The following is a 22088-nucleotide window of genomic DNA, read 5'->3' as shown; positions in this document are numbered from 1 at the left end:
GTTATTTGACTGAAGTCTACTAATCAGTGGGGGTATTTTAGAGCTCGTTAAATATATCCTTATCCCACTGTATATCGATTGTAGGCTAAAAGTGGGACCCCTGCAGAACCTGACTTTTCCTTAGAGGAAGAGGGCCATTGAAGAAATCAAAACTGATCCACTGTCCCCCATTACAATACCTGAATTGACCATAATCTTATTGTTTTTATGTTTCTTAATTGTTTCTTTTATGTTTCCTTTTTATGTGTGCTTTGTTTTCTTCAATTTCTCGAACCTTCCTCGTATGACAATAACACTGGGTGTTATTTAGCCACATACAAAGAAAGAAAGATACAAACAACAGCATTGAAATGATCACCAAAGATCAAATCATTTTACATGAAAAGGTTATGTACTTATAAAGAGAACAGCACAATTTCACATAATAACTCAAAGTCGATAGCACGCGAGCTTACCTGGGAACCTTATGATACTATGAAATACAAGCTTTCCTTATCACATTCACACCTGCAGTCTATTATACTGGATTGTCAGGGGTTTTTTCATACGGGACAATTGCAGTTTTCATCAAAACTTTGTGGATATGGTTATTACACACTAACGGTATTTTTGTTATCTATTGTTATTATTATTTTGATCTGCCATTTTCATAGCATTTCTGCCCCAAGCCATAAATGTAGACAGAATCTTGTCCGGACTAATGGTTTATTCAGGTTTTAATCCATATTTTGGGAATCTACTCATATTTGTTGTCTCTGTCTATATTTTATCTCAGTTATTTCCCTTCTACCATCCCAACTTACAGTTATGCTGCTTCGCATTTATTTGTAAGTGTGTCATATTTTTCATTTGTGTGCGAGGGTGTGTGTGTGTGTGTGTGTGTGTGTGGGTGCGCGCGCGCGCGCGCAGCGTTGTCCATTTTACTATAATGGTAGACAGAAGCTTGTCGGACAATTAATTAAAGTTTTCATCCAAACATTTTGAAGTTTATGTTGATATAGCCAGCCCTCATGTGTTTTGAATTCTTGTGACCTATGCATGCCTACTTATTTGGAAGTAGTGGGTTGGTTTTATAAGACATTCTGGCAACAGTCCTAGTTCAATTATCTCGTGTTCTAGTCTCGTCATTCTTGTTTTGTTGTCAGAATTGTTTTAAGAAAGACATTTTTACTAAAGAATAACAACTGCGTGATCAAAATCATCTTAAAGATCAATCAACCACATTTTGTCACGATAATACACACAATGTGTTCCTGCGGGTGTAACAATTAAGATTTTGACAATAGATGTACAGTGTGTATACTTATGTATACTGTTGCCGTTAAGTGGATTAGTTAACCAGTGAATTAGTCCGCCTTAGATACATGTAGCTTCTTGAATTATAAAGTTGTCATCAAACCCCGCTATATACATTGTACATATGCATATAATTTCCAGCTTATGTCTGTCCAAATTTTCAGAATAGTACGGAATTGAAACATATTTAAAACATTTTGAGTTTCATTCAATTGTGTGAGTCACAGAGATGTATCATCTTAGATATTTAAGGTTTCATACACTCATGTGTATCCTTTGTGATTTTGATGTTTTTTCCACGAGTATGTAAAAATGTAAACGTAAGTTATTTTACAACAATCGCGAAACAAGTAATAGCATCTTATATCAATCTCTCTTCTTGGGCCAGCTATTACCACGAAATCCAACCCCGGCCCTATAAGTGAAAGAAACTGTCTAGTATAGTGCTATCACTGTCCCACCCGACCACCCTAAGTCTCTAAAAATATTTATCTTTTTTGAAAAGTGTTGCCGAACAACAACAACAACAACAACAACAACATGAATGTTTTATTTATTGTACGGTGCAGGTACAATGTGTAAAGACGTGGTTTGAGACATTCCATCTTCCTCGAGACCATATCCCTCGATTTTGATTTATTTTCCAGCTGTATTTATATTAGTCATACATTTTACGTTAATAACACTTGTTGTTGCAACAAGGAAGACTATATTAATAAAAAAAAAGTTTCCCGGCCATTTTCTCGAAAACTATTTGTCGGATTCTAATGAAACTTTGGACGAGTATAGGGGTGTTTAAACAAAATGGCCACCATAGCAAAGCTTCTGATTGGCTGAAATTTAGATATTGTCCGATTTGAGCGAAAATTGGTATATAGGGGTTTTGAGGGAAGGATAACACAATGGTACCACTTTCGAAAACCTGTGTTACCATGGAAACGAAGTGGAGACCTCTGATTGGTCGAAATTTAGATATTGTCCGATTTTCATGAATTTGGTATGTAGGTACATCATGGGACACCGGCCACTCTCATAACCTCACTTTCACTTTTTAACAAAATGGCCGCCATTTCCTTGCCTCTGGTTGGTCTGAATTTACATATTGTCTGATTTTGATGAAATTTGGTATGTAAGTACATGATCATGGGTCACCGGCCACAGTCGTTACCTCACTTTCACTTTTTAACAAAATGGCCGCCATTTCCTGGCCTCTGATTGGTCTGAATTTACATATTGTCTGATTTTGATGAAATTGGTATGTAGGGGTATTAGGGCACTGCAAAATCAACTGAATGGGTTTCGTTGCCATAGCAACCATACGGAGGCTTCTGATTGGTCGAAATTTAGATGCTGTTCGATTTCAATGAAATTTGGTATAAAGGGATATTGAGAGATGCCGAACATAATGGTACGACTGCGGGGGCGTTTGGGGGACTTCTGTAATGGTTTCCCATTACAATTAGTACTTGTTTTTATTTGATTTTTCTCTATATTCAAATAAAGAAATATGTGAAATTGACCTCAATATCTGGTTAGTTTTGAGGTCAAAGTTACCAAAAGACCTTTTGTTTGCGATAGATTAAATGTCTTTTGAAAATGTTTTGAAATTATTTCCATTAATGTTACAGAAACATCGAATCCCAGGAGTGAGCTGTATTGTTGTTTGTTTTTGAAACCTGTAGTAAAGTTTGTTCCTTTGTATATTACACTTCTTGCAAAATGTGGAAACATGTCCGTGATAGTAAAACGAGAAACAGGTTAGAACTCTTCTACGTTGGAGATACAGCAGAGATCATCGGGGCATATGCACCTTAATCTGTGACGGTTCGTAGTACTCTTAAAATTTATCTGTTTAATTTTTGTTTGTGTGGTTTTGTTTGTTTGTTTTTGTTTTCACGGATTCTTAATTTCTTGTTTATTTTACCGGTGCGTTGTGTATTAGGGCTTTAACTTGATTGTTCTAATAACAAAAAGCCATACTAGGGAAGGCGTGGGAAAGGTGGCCATGGCCGCGAGCAGTGATACTGTCTGAAAAAAATTATTAAAGGAAGAGGGAACTAAAAACCATATATGATAAGAATTGAAAAGGCGTTTACTTCTCGGTATTTATTGTTTGTGTAAACAAAATAACTACCGTGTCCAACATCAGAAACGCACGTGTCAGAGTGATGAGATTTAGTCACGAACTGGGAAATAATTCTTTATAAGAACTGTCGACCATATCATAAAGGATCCGCACAAATATACGTCTTACGGAAGAATCATATAAATGAGTGGTGGAAATTGAAACCGAATGTAAATGTACGATACTATCCTGGTACAGGTAATTAGAATCAGTATTTTAAATATACATAATAATAATGTTTATAAAAAAAAACAAAAAAAAAAAAACAAACGAAAACGAAGAGTAGCTCGGCTGATTTTATTGTAAAACAAAATTTAGTGAATTATTACATATTCCATTTTATCTGTAAATCTTTTAAAAAAGAGATATACTCAGTAGAAACAAAAATTATCGAGGCTACTTATCGAATTAAGCTTTGTCTGCTAATACTGCACAGAACTAGAGAAAACACACTCGCTCTAAAATGTTTACTGAATGTGGAAACATTGACTCTCCAATAACATCGAAAAAAAGGAGATGTTTTTTTCTTCTTTTCTTTCTTTCTTTCTTTTTAAATAGGAAAAAGAAATTTTACTAATCTTATTAAATCATGACACCAAATAAACGTTATTTTAGGGGTATTTCATATCTTTATCAAAGTGAGAGTATATTTTATATAATACTTTTTTCTCCTTTTCTACTATATGGCTGCTCTCTCGTTGGCTCCTGTCCAGTGTTACTCAGCACCAGAGGCCACGGGCAGCTTGCATCTAGAAAGAGTTAATTTCAAAATTTCTCCTTGCGCTCAATAGGATACGTAATTTTCAAGGAAATAGTGAAATTTTAAGAATGTTTATAACTTTAATTTTATTCCATTTTACATATGACTGCTTTACAGGCAAATGCATCTGTAAATCGGACAAAAATGTGAAGAAAAAAAAATAAGAGAAGATTTTCTTGGTTTAGAATCATGGACATAGCCATTTTACAGTTTTCGCATATCGTAAACTCTTCTTACCAAAATAAGTATTTCCAGTACGTGTAGAACATACACAAATGGCTATGAAATACCTGTAAGAACTTTCTGTTTTTTGTTTGTTTAATTACATACTACACCAGTTGGTATATTGTTCAGTTAGAACCTAAGGTAAATATAATTTATCATGCTTCAGAAGTGGTCAGATATGAGATTTTCCTTATTCATTTTCTTGATGTTATACCTAGAAGCCAAAAAATACTTCCCCAAATCTTTGATTTGAAGAGATTTTTTCCTTGTATAATGCTGATAAAATCATTTAACTAATAGAAAGATAAATAAATGCTGATGCAATTAATTATGTAAGTTGTTTTATCATTTAAATTAATTTGAATCTTTTCACTTCTATCATATTTACAAATGTATCCTGTTTTGTATTCTCTGAAAGCGTTTTTTTCTGCCCCCTTCTTTTTTGTTGTGGTCATTTTCCTTCATTCTTAAAAAGGACCCCATATGAATGAATAACTGTTTCGTGCTAACTTATGAGTTCTTCTTAGGTGAATATGTAACTTAATATTTCATCTACGTGTGAGGCAAAATGTCTGTCTTATCTACTATCAGTCTATCTTCGCAGTGTACTGGTCATTTCAATTAGAATGTAGGCCTATCAATTAGCTTCTTTTTATTTATTTTAACTTAAAACAAAATATTAGAAAAATGCTGTGATATGCCAAAAATTGAAAATAAAAAATAAAAACTTTAATTATCGTCGTTTGTATGGTTAACAAGCAACATCAGCTTTTTATTTAAACGACGCCGCTGAGGGAATTTCGAATGTTGGAGGAAAAACCCACGAGGGAAAACCAACGCACCCATATATACAACAGACATCGTCCCCTGCCGCTAGCGCGACTCGAACTCACGTTCTAGGGGAGAGTAATCTGAAGCTCATCCACGACTGCGGTGACCACTGTCAACTGTCAACGCAATAGCGATCACGGCTACCGATCGCGAGGCGTGTACCGTTAATGAACCGAGTATGTATCTATAGGCCTTCTATATATTGTTATGTGTTGTACCAGCGGCGTGTATAGATGGAAATGATTGGACCTATGTGCTCAATTTAGTGCAAAGTAGGTCACTGTCTGTAGGTCGTTTCGTCTTTTTGTACTGCATAAAATTTGTAATATTGCACAACCGTACGCGTCATTGTTGCACAGTAGATTTGTTTACGAGACGACGACAGTAAGAACAGTCTGTGACGCTATGAGGAAGCGTTTCGTTCGCTGTGATACACACGTACGGGGAAATATTATTTCTACATTTGTTTTGGAGATAGACGCCCATCGATAACAAAAACAACACGAATCGGTGTTTAGGGTCGTACTTTAGCCTATATATACGCTATGTAGGGAGTCGGTACACGAGCACACGTTCACTGTCAAAGTGAAAGTTGAACATGTGCACATTCGTGTCATGCTAACTCTAGCAGACTACATACGCGTACACGTGTTGACAAAATGTGTGGATATATACATATATGATCGTTTGCCACTGTTGGATCGATATGTTGAAGACGAATGATGGAGGTGATGAAATTGGTATTATATGCAGGGCTTTGCACGTGTTTCTTGTCCCTGGAGCTTATGGCGGTGAGAGGGAAACTGCTCGAAAATCCCCCGTGCACACCATCAGAAGTACAGATGGATAATACATGTGAGGTGTGCGCCCGGCCTGAACAAAGTGGAGTATGTCACCCCGGATACAAGTGTTCAGATGTAAGTTTGTGGTTCCAATATATTATGGTTCCAATTCAATATTGATGGTTCCGTACATCTCTGGTAGTTTTAATACATTATTTGTGGTCCCAATACAATAGCTTTAATTGGTCCCAATTAAATGGTTGTGGTTCCAATATGCTACATGTCAGTCATGTGTACTTGTGGTTCCAATGCATATTTGTGGTTCCAATACAATAAATGTATCTGTGGTTTCCTTACAATATATATGGTTCTAGTAAATCTGTGGTTCCAATGTACGTGTTACTTGTGGTTCCAAAAAATATTTGTGGTTCCAATAGATATTTGTGTTTCCAATAGATACTTGTGGTTCCAATAATATTTGTGGTTCCAATAGATATTTGTGGTTCCAATAATATTTATGGTTCCAATAGATACTTGTGGTTCCAATAATATTTGTGGTTCCAATAGATACTTGTGGTTCCAATAATATTTGTGGTTCCAATAGATATTTGTGGTTCCAATATAATATTTGTGGTTCCAATAGATATTTGTGGTTATTTGTGGTTCCAATAGATATTTGTGGTTCCAATAATATTTGTGGTTCCAATAATATTTGTAGTTCCAATAGATATTTGTGGTTCCAATAGATATTTGTGGTTCAAATACAGTAAATGTTTCTATGGTTTCCTTACAGTTTTTATGGTTCTAATATTTTATCTTTGGTTCCCATGCGTTACTTGTAGTTCCAATAAATATCTGCGGTTCTACTATAATACTGTAGTTTTGGTTCCAATTCAGTGTTCAAGGTTTGAATACATATTGTGGTTTCCAGGGCTTGCAAACTTAACGGTAGCCTGTTAGTCCGGGACTTGTAGATTCTCCAGCTTAATTGGCTAGTGGTTTGAAAGTCTGGTAGCCTAGCTGGCTGACTGAGTGAAAATCTGATCATACTTTTTTGGCTAAAAAGGTCAGCCTGGTAGGAATCAAAATGTCAAACACCCAAAAATATTTAGATAAACAAATCATGTTCCTTTGCGTATTATTTATTCGTATGTTCATGAAAAAAAGATCCTCCACTTTCTCTTTTCACTCCACAACATTTTACCTTTGGTATGTATATTTACATCTGAGATTTCCGAAAGCATTGCAATGACGACAAGGTCTGGTGAGTATACGGATGTACATGTACAACACAATGGTAATTCTTGGTCGCCTCAAGTTAGCTTTTGTAATGAAAGCATTAATTAAAACCCCATACTCCCAATGAAATATGTATATAAACATTTACGTTTTAATTTGACCTCTTTACAGTTTTCAGACTTAATATACCTAACAAATTATCGCGAATCAAAAACTGGTGGAAAATGTGTATTAATGTATAAAAATAATATCTGGGTCTGATGGACCAAGTTTCTATATAAATTACTCCAACAATGCAAGGGGGGGGGGGGGGGGGGGATGATTATCAGTCAACATAAATAAAATGGATGAATGCCGAAAGTATGGTCCTACCAAAACACAGACAGATTCTGAATGCCTAAAAGTAACGTAAAAGGGACTTGAATCGGCAAAACCCCAGAATTTCCATAAGAAAAGAACTGATTCATTGGAACTTAGCAAGAGTAGAAAAAGGAATAGACTCAAATTCTCACGTGAACTGTGATTTTGCTGCTGGTTTGCTTTTTCCGTATTCCTCGAACATTGTCAACTTTGCTGATCTGAATTTTATCAATGTTTTGTTGTATTCATTTATCTATATTTTGTAATTAAGTATTTAGTTGTATGTTGTTTATAATGATCATTTTTTACGAGGATATTTTGCTAATATGTTCAAATGAAAGCAATATTTGGCAAGTTCCTGTGTAACCATACTGTGTAGGGAACTGATCTGGTGTGTAACCATACTGTGTAGTTAACCAATCAGGCGTGTAACCATACTGTGTAGTCAACCAATCAGGTGTGTAACCATATTGTGTAACCATACTGTGTAGTCAACCAATCAGGTGTGTAACCAAAAAAACTAACCATACTGTGTAGTTATAACCAATCAGGTGTGTAACCATACTGTGTGTGTAGTTATAACCAATCAGGTGTGTAACCATACTGTGTAGTTAACCAATCAGGTGTGTAACCATACTGTGCAGTTAACCAATCAGGTGTGTAACCATACTGTGTAGTTAACCAATCAGGTGTGTAACCATACTGTGTAGTTAACCAATCAGGTGTGTAACCATACTGTGTAACCATACTGTGTAGTTAACCAATCAGGTGTGTAACCATACTGTGTAGTTAACCAATCAGGTGTGTAACCATACTTTGTAGTCAACCAATCAGGTGTGTAACCATACTGTGTAGTTAACCAATCAGGTGTGTAACCATACTGTGTAGTCAACCAATCAGGTGTGTAACCATACTGTGTAGTCAACCAATCAGGCGTGTAACCATACTGTGTAGTTAACCAATCAGGTGTGTAACCATACTGTGTAGTTAACCAATCAGGTGTGTAACCATACTGTGTAGTTAGCCAATCAGGTGTGTAACCATACTGTGTAGTTAACCAATCAGGTGTGTAACCATACTGTGTAGTTTACCAATCAGGTGTGTAACCATACTGTGTAGTCAACCAATCAGGTGTGTAACCATGCTGTGTAGTCAACCAATCAGGTGTGTAACCATACTGTGTAGTCAACCAATCAGGTGTGTAACCATACTGTGTAGTCAACCAATCAGGTGTGTAACCATACTGTGTAGTCAACCAATCTGGTGTGTAACCATACTGTGTAGTTAACCAATCAGGTGTGTAACCATACTGTGTAGTCACCAATCAGGCGTGTAACCATACTGTGTAACCATACTGTGTAGTTAACTAATCAGGTGTGTAACCATGCTGTGTAGTTAACCAATCAGGTGTGTAACCATACTGTGTAGGGAACCAATCAGGTGTGTAACCATACTGTGTAGTTAGCCAATCAGGTGTGTAACCATACTGTGTAGTCAACCAATCAGGTGTGTAACCATACTGTGTAGTTAACCAATCAGGTGTGTAACCATACTGTGTAGTTAACCAATCAGGTGTGTAACCATACTGTGTAGTCAACCAATCAGGTGTGTAACCATACTGTGTAGTTAACCAATCAGGTGTGTAACCATACTGTGTAGTTAACCAATCAGGTGTGTAACCATACTGTGTAGTTAACCAATCAGGTGTGTAACCATACTGTGTAGTTAACCAATCAGGTGTGTAACCATACTGTGTAACCAAACTGTGTTGTTAATAAATCAGGTGTGTAACCATACTTTGTAGTTAACCAATCAGGTGTGTAACCATACTGTGTAGTCAACCAATCAAACTTTATGAAACTCTGAAATTCTTAATCACTTCAAACTGGCTTTATTTAATGATGATATACTCACAGGTTTTGCTATAAATGAGAAATTAAATTTTCACTAATCGAGTGATTAAGCTAGTCACCTTTTGAACAACTGGGCCCAGGTGTGTAACCATACTGTGTATTTAATCGATCAGGTGTTACCATACTGTGTAGAGAACTGTTATGTTGATTATCCACCATTAATTACATCTGACTGGTTTCATTATTACTAAGTTTTTGTGTGTTTATATTATTTTGGTCAGTTTAAACTAATTTGCAGAATTTATCTTGCAAATATCGATATAAAATTTCAGGAAATTGGAATTATATGGACCATCTTCCTGAATATTATTCAGTATTGTCCTGCTCAATTAACATGGGACATTATAGCACATTTCCACATTCACCATTCAGGCCTACTTATTAAGTAGACTTAGGTAGTGTACAGTAGTAATCAGGGTTATAATTGCTGTGACTTGCGGATAGTAAATTACACTAACAGGATAAAAATTACATAATTACATTTTTTAATTTTATGCAATTGAAATACTTTTATCCAAGATATATATCATAGGTATGATAATGAGTGTACAGATGTACTGCATCAATGCAACCAAATTCTGTATTTATTATAAGATTAAGTCATTGTTCAAGACAGCAGATTTAAGAAAAATGTACATAAAGCATATGAAATGAAACAATATTTTAGATTGAATTCTGTTTTGGTGTTATTTTTCAACAATTAGGGGAACTACAACAACTGACTTCTTCTTAACCACTGATCTGAATTTAAACAAATTTGGTAGGAAGCATCCCTATGTAGCTGGGATTCAAATTTTTATAAATGATGGGGCTGACCCCTTAAACTGGGCAATGTATGACATTGATATTTCAGTGGTAACATCCCTAGGAAGCTGGGATTCAAATTTATACAAAAGGTGGAGCTGAACCCCCAGAGGCCTGAGGAGTGGTGTTGGTTTTTGCCTTTCTGCTGTGTTACCTTAAATCATAAAGATTTGAATCCTGATTAGTATTTTCATATGACTGGCACGCCTGGCTATGGGAGTATTATGACCTGATGTCCGTCCCTCTGATGTATACTCTGGCACGCCTGGCTATGGGAGTATTATATGACCTGATGTCCGTCCCTCTGATGTATACTCATATTTGTCCAGAGATATCTTCTTACATTTTCCATTGATAACTTAGATAATTGATAGGCTTTATAATCAGGATATGTAGGTGTGTCTCCTTAAGCAGCATGTTAAATGAAGATTTAAAAAAAAAATTATCTCCCTTTGTTTATTTTTAGTATTTAAACCTCAATCTCAAATTTTAATTTTGTTTGTTGATATTTTACCCTCAGCTTTGAACTAATTTCTGTCAAATATAGTTTGCTATGAATCTTAATTTGTCTTTTATTGGTGGAGACCTAAAAATGTTTTCTCTGTTTTAACAGGTGGCAGCTGACAATGCAGCATTTTCCTGTTATTACACAAGATTAAAAGGTAGGTCATTATATAATGTAGTGAAAACAAAGTTATTAACAAAACCTATTAGGTTATGATTTTGAAAAGACTTTTTAGTACTGTTTGTTTTTTTGCTGGATTTTTACAGCCAGGGTCATTTTGAGACAGGTTCTCATTGTAGTAGTTGGTGACTACCTCACTGAACAATATATAGGAAGCTTGTCACATGGCATCCAGAGCAAATAGGGTAAAGTGTCATATGTCCAAAGACACAAGCACGGTAGCAAGGACAGGCTCGTTTTTCTGCTCCCCAAGAAATAAACCAGTGCTTTTTTGTGTTGCCTGCAAAAAAAGCAAGCAGAATATAGGCATCACTTTATTGGCATCAGCGTCAGCCCAGAAGTTGCTGGCAATACCTCAAGTTCCTTTAGGCCGATCAAACTTCATGTAAATCTTTCTTATCACAAGTGCTTGCTTGGGATTGCTTTTCAGGTCCAACAGTCAAAGGTCAAAGTCAGTTATTAAAAATAGATTTTTTTCCCCGTGAAATAACTCAATTTCCCTTCGGCCTATCAAACTCAAACTTCATGCAGGTCTTCCTTACCACAAGTGTTCAGGTTCAGAGGTCAAAGGTCAAGGTCACTGTTACTAAAAATAGAAAATTTGTAACTTGTAATTACCATATTTTCAGCTCAGGTGACACATCCACTTCTGTGGAATTTTTGTAGTACTTTTTAACATGTTATGGAGTATCCTTGCCCATTCCTTGGGCAAAGTGGAGTCAGGGTTTTATATTTAACTGAAAATGTTACGTCCCTTGGAAAAAAGGATAGGACTGACACAAGATATGGATCTGTTTTAATTTATTCTTGTGAATGAAATAAAACTTCATTTAGCACTGATAGTATCCTTTAAAGATTTGGGTGTGCATTGGGGTAGTATATCCAATGAAAGAATCTCGGCCCAGAAACACTTTATTCCAGACTGAAAATCTAATATGGGAATATTGACAAACATAGGTACAAGTGATCATAATATACCATATATAGTTCACTTCTATGCCGTTTTAATTTTTATTGGTCAGATTTGTGACCTTGACCTTTGATATATATACAAAGTGTATATTGTAATGAAAAAAACAACACAGTAAAGCTAGTAGACGAACCTGACTTCTCAACCTGAAGTAAAAATGTACCAGATCGGATTTGACCTGGTCCTGTCGCTAGAAATCTGACCCACATGGACTTCAGTTTAGGAGAAATATCTCCTAAAAATTGAGCAAAAAAGGTGTGGTCAGTTACTGCTGGAAATTCCTGGCATGTAATCTTGACCAACATAAGTATTTGTACCAAATATTACGAAGCAGAAAAGGAATTCAACATTAGGTTCATTTGGCCTCAGTCAAGTGTCATCAGGTGCTTCTCGGTTCTAGCTATCTTCTTATTTGATTAAGACTGTAAGACTGCATATTACAAAGCATCTTCTTGGCTTCCTGCTTCAGATGCTGTCCAGCTGAAAGGGAAACCATGTTATTTCTGTCTAATACCTCAGTGCAAATGAAACCGCTTCCTTGTACTCGCGTTAGATTCTCCACTGCCTCCGGTATATATTTTTAGCCAGACAAACCTGTCTATATAGTTTCGTGTTCTGTACCATCTTTATCCTGTTATCACCCATACAGAGATAGCTAATTAACACATAATTTTTAACTAAAACACATAGGATTTATGGCATTTCCTCACCAAAATATACTGTGTAATGGGAAAAAAACTTGTGAAACATTTTTTTTTACATTGAATATTTTATGAAAAAGGCTATTTTTGTGTGTAATTGTGAATCGTTAGGTAACTATTATAGGTACGATTATAATAAGTTGTGGAATATCAATACATGTATCTCCTAAATTACGAAAATTAGTGGAAATAAAACATTGCAAGGTATTTTTGAAATTCATTTATTCAACTTGACAGTCATTTTTCTGAAAACTGGACATACATGTATATTTTTCACCTGAATATAATCATGGATCATTATTGACTTAAGTCAGGGGTGGGTTAAGTGATTACAGCCAGGTAGATGTGTTTATATATGAAGCTAGGTTTTATATGAGATTGACAAGATCCTCCACAATATCTTAGCAAACAAGGTTACCAAGGATCAAGAGACTTGAAATGTTACAAAAAAGTAGTTTCCAAATACCAAAGATATCAATTTTTTTTGAAACTATAAAATGTACACTGTACATACATGTACTTGAATTGACTGTGAATAGCATTTATTGGATGAGAGTATCATGTTTGGACACAGTTACCTGTGACATTACAAGTATTGATTTTGTGAACTTTTATTAGTCATCATTGGAAAAAAAAAAAAATCAAATAAAGCACCTGGGATTTAAGAGTGCAATGTGTATAGTACAATGACAACAATCTTCAAAAGCTTTTAAAATAAATACGGTATACAATAAATTGAGCATTTATGTGAACTTTAATATATTTTGAATTTTGTAAAATTTACATTTCTTTTGATTTCCATTAGTTGCTGATTTACAAAACCAACAAAAATACATGATATATGATAAAATCTAGAAGTAAACAAAAATTAGAAAAACACTAAAAATCTACATAGATGTATGAATTACCGATAATTGTGTTATAATATTTCTTTATGAATTACCAGTAATCTAATATGTGAATATTGACAAAAATAGGTACAAGTGATCATAATATACCATATATAGTTCACTTCTATGCCGTTTTAATTTTTATTGGTCAGATTTATGACCTTGACCTTTGATATATATACAAAGTGTATATTGTAATGAAAAAAACAACACAGTAAAGCTAGTAGACGAACCTGACTTCTCAACCTGAAGTAAAAATGTACCAGATCGGATTTGACCTGGTCCTGTCGCTAGAAATCTGACCCACATGGACTTCAGTTTAGGAGAAATATCTCCTAAAAATTGAGCAAAAAAGGTGTGGTCAGTTACTGCTGGAAATTCCTGGCATGTATAATCTTGACCAACATAAGTATTTGTACCAAATATTATGAAGCAGAAAAGGAATTCAACATTAGGTTCATTTGGCCTCAGTCAAGTGTCATCAGGTGCTTCTCGGTTCTAGCTATCTTCTTATTTAATTAAGACTGTAAGACTGCATATTACAAAGCATCTTCTTGGCTTCCTGCTTCAGATGCTGTCCAGCTGAAAGGGAAACTATGTTATTTCTGTCTAATACCTCAGCGCAAATAAAACCGCTTCCTTGTACTCGCGTTAGATTCTCCACTGCCTCCGGTATATATTTTTAGCCAGACAAACCTGTCTATATAGTTTCGTGTTCTGTACCATCTTTATCCTGTGATCAGCCCATACAGAGATAGCTAATTAACACATAATTTTTAACTAAAACACATAGGATTTATGGCATTTCCTCACCAAAATATACTGTGTAATGGGAAAAAAACATGTGAAACATTTTTTTTTACATTGAATATTTTATGAAAAAGGCTATTTTTGTGTGTAATTGTGAATCGTTAGGTAACTATTATAGGTACGATTATAATAAGTTGTGGAATATCAATACATGTATCTCCTAAATTACGAAAATTAGTGGAAATAAAACATAATTAACATTGCAAGGTATTTTTGAAATTCATTTATTCAACTTGACAGTCATTTTTCTGAAAACTGGACATACATGTATATTTTTCACCTGAATATAATCATGGATCATTCTTGACTTAAGTCAGGGGTGGGTTAAGTGATTACAGCCAGGTAGATGTGTTTATATATGAAGCTAGGTTTTATATGAGATTGACAAGATCCGACCTCCACAATATCTTAATAGCAAACAAGGTTACCAAGGATCAAGAGACTTGAAATGTCACAAAAAGTAGTTTCCAAATACCAAAGATATGAATTTTTTTTGAAACTATAAAATGTACACTGTACATACATTTACTCGAATTGACTGAATGGCATTTATTGGATGAGAGTATCATGTTTGGACACAGTTACCTGTGACATTACAAGTATTGATTTTGTGAACTTGTATTAGTCATCATTGGAAAAAAAAAAAAATCAAATAAAGCACTTGGGATTTAAGAGTGCAATGTGTATAGTACAATGATAACAATTAATCTTCAAAAGCTTTTAAAATAAATATGGTATACAATAAATTGAGCATTTATGTGAACTTTAATATATTTTGAATTTTGTAAAATTTACATTTCTTTTGATTTCCATTAGTTGCTGATTTACAAAACCAACAAAAATACATGATATATGATAAAATCTAGAAGTAAACAAAAATTAGAAAAACACTAAAAATCTACATACATTTGTAGATGTATGAATTACCGGTAATTGTGTTATAATATTTCTTTATGAATTACCAGTAATTGTGTTATTAATTTTGTTTATGAATTACTGGTAATTGTGTTATAATTTTTGACATTACCAACAAGGAAACAAACTTTAATTGAACAGCATGTTTGACTGATTGTCATGGTTTTGTAAATAATCTCTGTCCGTCTGTCGTCCGTCCGTCCATCAACAATTAACTTCTTCTTCATAACCACAGATCAGAATTTGACCAAATTTGGGCAGAAGCATCCCTATGGGGTTGGGACTCAAAATTGTACAAATGGTGGGGCTGACCCCCCAGGGGTCTGAGGGGCGGGGCCAAAAGGGGTCTATTTGGCTCTATTAATTACGGGGAATCTGTAATCTGGTGTAACACTCTCTACGTGTGTAAACTGGTTTGTTTTAAAGAATGGCAGTCTGGTGATCAAAGCCACGCATCGATCAGATTGAAGCTTTAAGTCGATCAGACAAACTGGTCGCTGCTGCAAATGCAAAGACAATGATTTGGTAAAACCACAACATCATCTACGACTTACAGTGTTAAGACTTAAAATCAGAAGAGAAAATTCTCCCTAAGGAGAAATTCTCCAAGAACCAACGTCCTGCAGAGTTCAAAAAGATGCTTTGTTTCATTGCTTGGTTCCAGGAGGATTAAGACTTAGTTAACACAAGTCTGTTAGACGAAAATATAAGAAAGGTGGTTAAACATGAAATTCTCAGGATTTGGTTAACAATCCATGCCTTCTGTTTATCGTGATAAGATTTTTAAGATATAACTTGGCATGTGCGGGGTTGATTCACGTTATAATTAATTCACATTTTACATATGATTGTTGAAGTTACTGAGCAGATTTGATGAAAATCAAATGAAGATAAACTCGTAGGGGATCATAAAGATGCTTAATACATACTGTATGTATTTATATTCTGTCATTCTTGTTGATTGAAAACTATTTAGTTATATCCTGTATATCATTTACTATTGTAATATATTATGTAGTGTATCTCGATCGTATTGCATTCTCTTGTCAATTCTATATATTGTTTGATTAAATAAGATCCATTTCTCATACCATACACCATAAAACCCCATGTAATTACTGGAATCGACCAACATGCTGTTTATGGAATCTTTTAAATTTCTATATTGATCAAACAATTTCAGAACATGGCAGCTCTTGTAACAGTAGGTAAGCAGCTTGGGAGGTTTCATGTTTTATGAAACACTATATATAATTGCAGACCACATTTATCCACATAAAATTCTGTTCTCCAGTGAAATACATATTTTCAAGCCCCTGCCATGAAATGGGGGGCATATAATTTTACCCAAGTCCGTTTGTCCCGTCCCGTCCTGATGCAATCGTAACTAGCTAATCTCAGGAACTGCTGATGTGATCCTCACCAAACTGTGTTTCAGGGTGTCAAATGGCAGCAGGGCATTTATGTCTTACAGACATTTTCTAGTTTCTTATGAGTTTCACTTAATGTTGTAACCAGTTGAAAATTACAAAGATCAGAAGATTGTGTTACAGTTCTATTTTACCATTATCACTCTCTGTTTAGTTCTATATAGGAATTGCTTTTTCCTAAAGATCTTGTAATTTACTAAAATTAAACTGTTCAGGAGTTATATAAATGTACCAAGCAATTGGTTTTTCCAGAGTAATGGAAGTTTTATAGATGATAGTAGGAAAAATATTGAGCTGTGCTATCAACTTCAACAGTTACTCGGTGAGTACCAAATATTTGCTGAAGATATTTAAGACACTGTCTATATATGTAAAGCTATTAAAGTAAGTCAACAGATGAATGAGTTCAGATTTAAAAAATAGAAAAAAAACATTATTTATTTATTTTTTTAAATTTTACAATGACATGATCGATGCAACACAAATATGGTACATGATTGTTGTTAAACCTTTAGGATTATGGATAATATAATGACTATATTAATTTTATACCTATCAACCATGTACCTGTAAACAGAAACAGAAAATTCGTAAACACATACCCACACACCCACCCACTCACACACCCACACACCCACCCACAAAACCACACACACACAAATAAGGTAAACAATTAATCATACATAAATATTTAAGAAATGGTATTCATTTCATTTCAACACATTTTATTGACAAAGATGATTACAGTCAATGGGATTAAATAATAGGCAAGGCCTATATAAATTCTGTATAAAATGATATAAAATGGTATTCATGACAATAATAGCTAGGTATACTGACATAAACACAAAAGACAAAATACAAATCATGATGTACCAAACAGACAAAGTAAACCTGGGTTATTACGTTGTAAGATTTAGTATGAATGGGTTCAGATTTTATCTGATCATTCGTCTAACTATATTAGAATTCCTCAACATTTACATATCTGTGTGTTGCACTGTTGATTTGCAGAGAGAATATCTTCCTGCTGTGTTTTGATTGGTCAGCCAAGGATATACCATAGCCATTCACAATAAGTTTACCTCGATATTGCATTGTAATGTGCAAGATGTACTTGTGTGTCAAAGTATCCATCGCAGGATGTAGAGTTTCAACTGGAGTTCACATATATAGTAGTATGTGTTATTGTATATATACAAGTCAGAATTGTCATTTTTGTAACTTAAACTGTACTCTAGATATAGAGTGAATCATCAAACAAATATGTTCTATAGAGTCCAGTTCCTGGATGTTATGTCTAAAGATATTGAATCAACTATCATGAGGTTTGATTTAATGACCCTACGATGAGTGTTAAATGTGTTTGTTGTACATAGATATATATGTCACCTTATCTTAGCGACACACAGTGTAAACACCAGTACATATTACAGGGACGGTCAAAACCATATTTCCCCTGATAAGCCGCGATAGCTCAGTCTGTTAGAGTGTCGGTCACACCTCAATCGAGGATCCGAGGATCCGAGGTGACTGGTTGAACACTCCCTATAATTCTCTGACTTTTTGTGTCCTTGGAAAACAAAGAAATGGGCCAGTCTTTGCTGTTGTGTACTAGTGTACAGTTATTGTATGGGTGTGAGGGAAATCACACTTTTATTGTCCCCCGAGACATAAACTATTTCCTAAGCGAAGCCTTGGGAAATGGTTTATGTCATGGGGGACAATGAAAGTGCTATTTCCAGAAATACTCATACAAAGCATGGTTGCAGTACATGCTGTACAGAAGCATGGTACCATGCTGCTATGCAGCACATGCTGCAATCATGCTGTGAACTAGCAGCATGATGCCAGCATAAAAGCAGCATGATTCCAGCATATGCTGCATTGCAGTCCATGCTGCAAATTGATAAGGGCATACAATTACTGTTTTATTATGCCTACATTAAATTATTTCATCTCTCGAACCAGTGTTCATCCTCCAGTGTCCCTAATATTTGTTGCCAAAGAAAGTCTTTAAGTATATAAGTATATATGGTAACTGCCATTTGTATTACTTGTTGTGTGTAAGCGCTGTCTTTTTCAGAAACAATCCTCTCCATCAAAATGTTTTGGAGGATGTGTTTCAAATAGCATTTAATTCTATTGTCTACTTTTTATATAGTGTAAAATAAGAAAAGGTATCATGTTTATGTTTTAAAGGGCAAGATCAAGTGACTTTACCCTAATTGCTCTTGATATCATGTGACAGGCACATCGGGGTTCAGTGTTAAGGTAGTCACCAACTGCTACAAGGAAACACTGTCTCAGAATAATTATGGCTGTTCATGGTGTGATAAACTGTCGAGCTAACAAACAAACAAAGAAACCCTGATAAGCATGCCTCTGTCACAGTGTCCAAGAAAAATGTAGCATAAATCTGGTAGCTGCTCGAAATAGATGAAAATCATGAAGGATTATATTTGTAAAAAATTGACTAATATAAATGAATTGTTATGTTTGCATATTAACAATTATCTGCATTGAACACTTAATTGGTGGAAAGATCTCCAACTCAGACTGCAGGCTATTACCTGGTAGTAGTAACCTTAAATACAAAATGTAGCTACTTTCTATAACAAAATAAAAATGGTGTTAGCACTATGCAGTTAGCCCAAGGCCTTTAAAAATTAACACAACAAAGATCTCAATTTATATTCTACACAACATGACAATATAGGAGGAAGAATCTGAGGAAGATGTGAATTATATAAACGTCACTATAATACTGAGGTTATAGCAGTAACCGTATAATACTTAATCACTAGTGTACAGGTATGATTCTCATCAACGACTTCGCGTCGTCTTACACAGTATTACCTCTATACGTTTATATTTCCGGGGTTTGACGTACGACCACACAATTATCTGTCCAATTATTTCAAGATATTTCAGGTTCAAAACTAATTGCCCTAAAGCAGGAAGTTGTACCATGGTTTGGTGGCTCATAAACAATAGGTACATTATAGGTTTCAAATCTTCCACAGGTGTCGGGTAGATCTCACAAAAAATCAGTACATGACAGGTGTAATAAAAACTATACATTATTGTGGTTGTTATCATAGAAACAGGAATATCTGTCAGAGTTTCAAAACATGTAGGGTGTTTGGTTCTATAGTAACATTGCCTGGTGTCTTAATGACTATAGCTGTCGATAAGACACTAAACAATACAAAACAAAACCAGTTATATCTTAGCAACTATCATAGGCTTGAGAAATTTTATGCATGTACAGTGAACCTGGAAAAGGTCGCTTTATCAAACACTTTCCCTGTTACTTGGAGTATGTAACACCTTCACAAAGTTTACAAGGTACAAAGTATACAATGTAAACAAATAAAAAAAAAATGAATTAAAGTTTCATTTGATTTACTTTAGACTATTGTTAAAAAAACCCATTATTAATGGTTAAAAAGTGTATGATGTCCCTGACAACACTGACCAGTCCTAGAAGGCTGGAGTATCTGTATGATGTCCCTAACAACACTGACCAGTACTAGAAGGATGGAGTAGCTGTATGATGTCCCTGACATCACTGACCAGTCCTAGAAGGATGGATTAGCTGTATGGTGTCTCTAACAACACTGACCAATCCTAGAAGGATGGAGTAGCTGTATGATGTCCCTGACAACACTGACCAGTCCTAAAAGGCTGGAGTATCTGTATAATGTCCCTAACAACACTGACCAGTCCTAGAAGGATGAAGTAGCTGTATGATGTCCCTGACAACACTGACCAGTCCTAGAAGGATGGAGCAGCTGTATGATGTCCCTGACATCACTGACAAGTCCTAGAAGGATGGAGTAGCTGTATGATGTCCCTGACAACACTGACCAGTTCTAGAAGGATGGAGTAGCTGTATGATGTCCCTTACAACACTGACCAGTCCTTGAAGGATGGAACAGCTGTATGATGCAGTTTAATTGAGTCAGCCAGATGATACAGGGATAAGTTTTGTGTATCACTCTACAGACTTTACTAATGATCCAATTATCCTGAAGCTTAGTCCACTACTCATAACAATCATTGATCATATCTTCTACAAGATTGTAATACAATCACCTGGGGTCAGAAATGAGGTCACATGTTATAAAAAGAATTTTGACATCCTCAATCTACTGACTTCATTAATGATCCAATTTTCCTTAGAATGCACACAGTTGCCTATCATCTCTTGTTATGACATTTAGCCGTGTCGTCTGGAGCAACATTGTGGTTATACACAACCATCTTTTGTTGCATATTGGTCAATTTAAAACAATGATGGATACATATCGCTTGAGATGCTTTGTTCATTTTGTCTCTACTGTATTTAATTCATTAACTTGTTTTGAAAGGTGTTTATACAATTTGTACAATCCTTTGTTTGAATGAACTCTTATATCAAGATAGAAACTCTAAAAAGAATCACTTATACTTATTGATGAAAACAGAAATAGGAAATGGAAAAAAGGTATATTATTTGTATTTGAAAAATCAAATTAAGCTTTTGGATTACACTATATGTTATCACAAAGCTAACGTAAGGTTATATACATATATTTAGTAAGACTAAATAATATAAAACTAAATGTTATCATTTAAATTCTGTAAACACGTTAACATGGAAATTGTCAATATTGCTGTGTTTCCTTCTGTCAGTAAAAGAAACAGATTACAAAGTTCTTTTGTTAAAAACACCAGGACCTGGAACTTGTGTGTTACATTTTATTAAAACTTGTGTTTGAGTAAGTTTATATTAAAGTTGTTTTATGTATACATGTTTCCACCCTACCTATCCTAGCTGATTATATTGATTGTCCTGTAGGTATACCGTTCATGAGTCACCAAAATGCCGGTGTTGCCACCAAAAAAAGATTTAATTTTGAAAAAGGGAGACAACTGTATTGTTGTGGCTTGATAAACAAGATTTGTTTTTTGAAATTCTTAATCACAGCTGATTTTATTGATATTAATAAATCTTCTTTCTTTTGTGTATTTACAGGTTGGGAAAACTTTTCAAATCAGTATGACATCACGGTGTATAAACAGGCCAACCAATCGAGCCCGTTGCCGCTTATCTCAACCATTTTTTTGTACCAGGTAACCACATAGTTCCATCATTCATCCTGTATTAAAATTAAGTCTGTATATCCCTCTCCTTCCTTTGTAACCCGGTAACTCGTTCAGATAATGACATGATTATAAGATTAATGCTTTTTAAAATATTTTTTCATTCTGAGCTTAACTTCAAAATTACTGTTCAGAATTTTGAAAAATGTTTTTTTTTTCTGTTTGAATATATGATCAACATTTTTCATATTTGTATGATAT

The 22088-nt window shown here is 34.8% G+C and overlaps 1 protein-coding gene across 1 annotated transcript in view; it reads left to right on the top strand.

The window, feature by feature from the left end:
* The first annotated feature begins 5372 nt into the window (after positions 1-5372).
* Positions 5373-22088, top strand: part of LOC117330546 — a 60983-nt gene continuing 44267 nt past the window's right edge. The window contains exons 1-3 of the mRNA XM_033888936.1: positions 5373-6154; positions 10949-10997; positions 21760-21857. Of these exons, the coding sequence (XP_033744827.1) occupies positions 5957-6154; positions 10949-10997; positions 21760-21857 (345 nt within the window). The 5' untranslated portion in view covers positions 5373-5956. The remainder of the gene's footprint in view (positions 6155-10948; positions 10998-21759; positions 21858-22088) is intronic.

This window comes from Pecten maximus, chromosome 7 (genome assembly GCF_902652985.1).
Source record: "Pecten maximus chromosome 7, xPecMax1.1, whole genome shotgun sequence".
Taxonomy (NCBI): domain Eukaryota; kingdom Metazoa; phylum Mollusca; class Bivalvia; order Pectinida; family Pectinidae; genus Pecten; species Pecten maximus.
The sequence above is the reverse complement of the archived record's forward strand: the minus strand, read 5'-3'. Positions and strand labels throughout refer to the sequence as shown.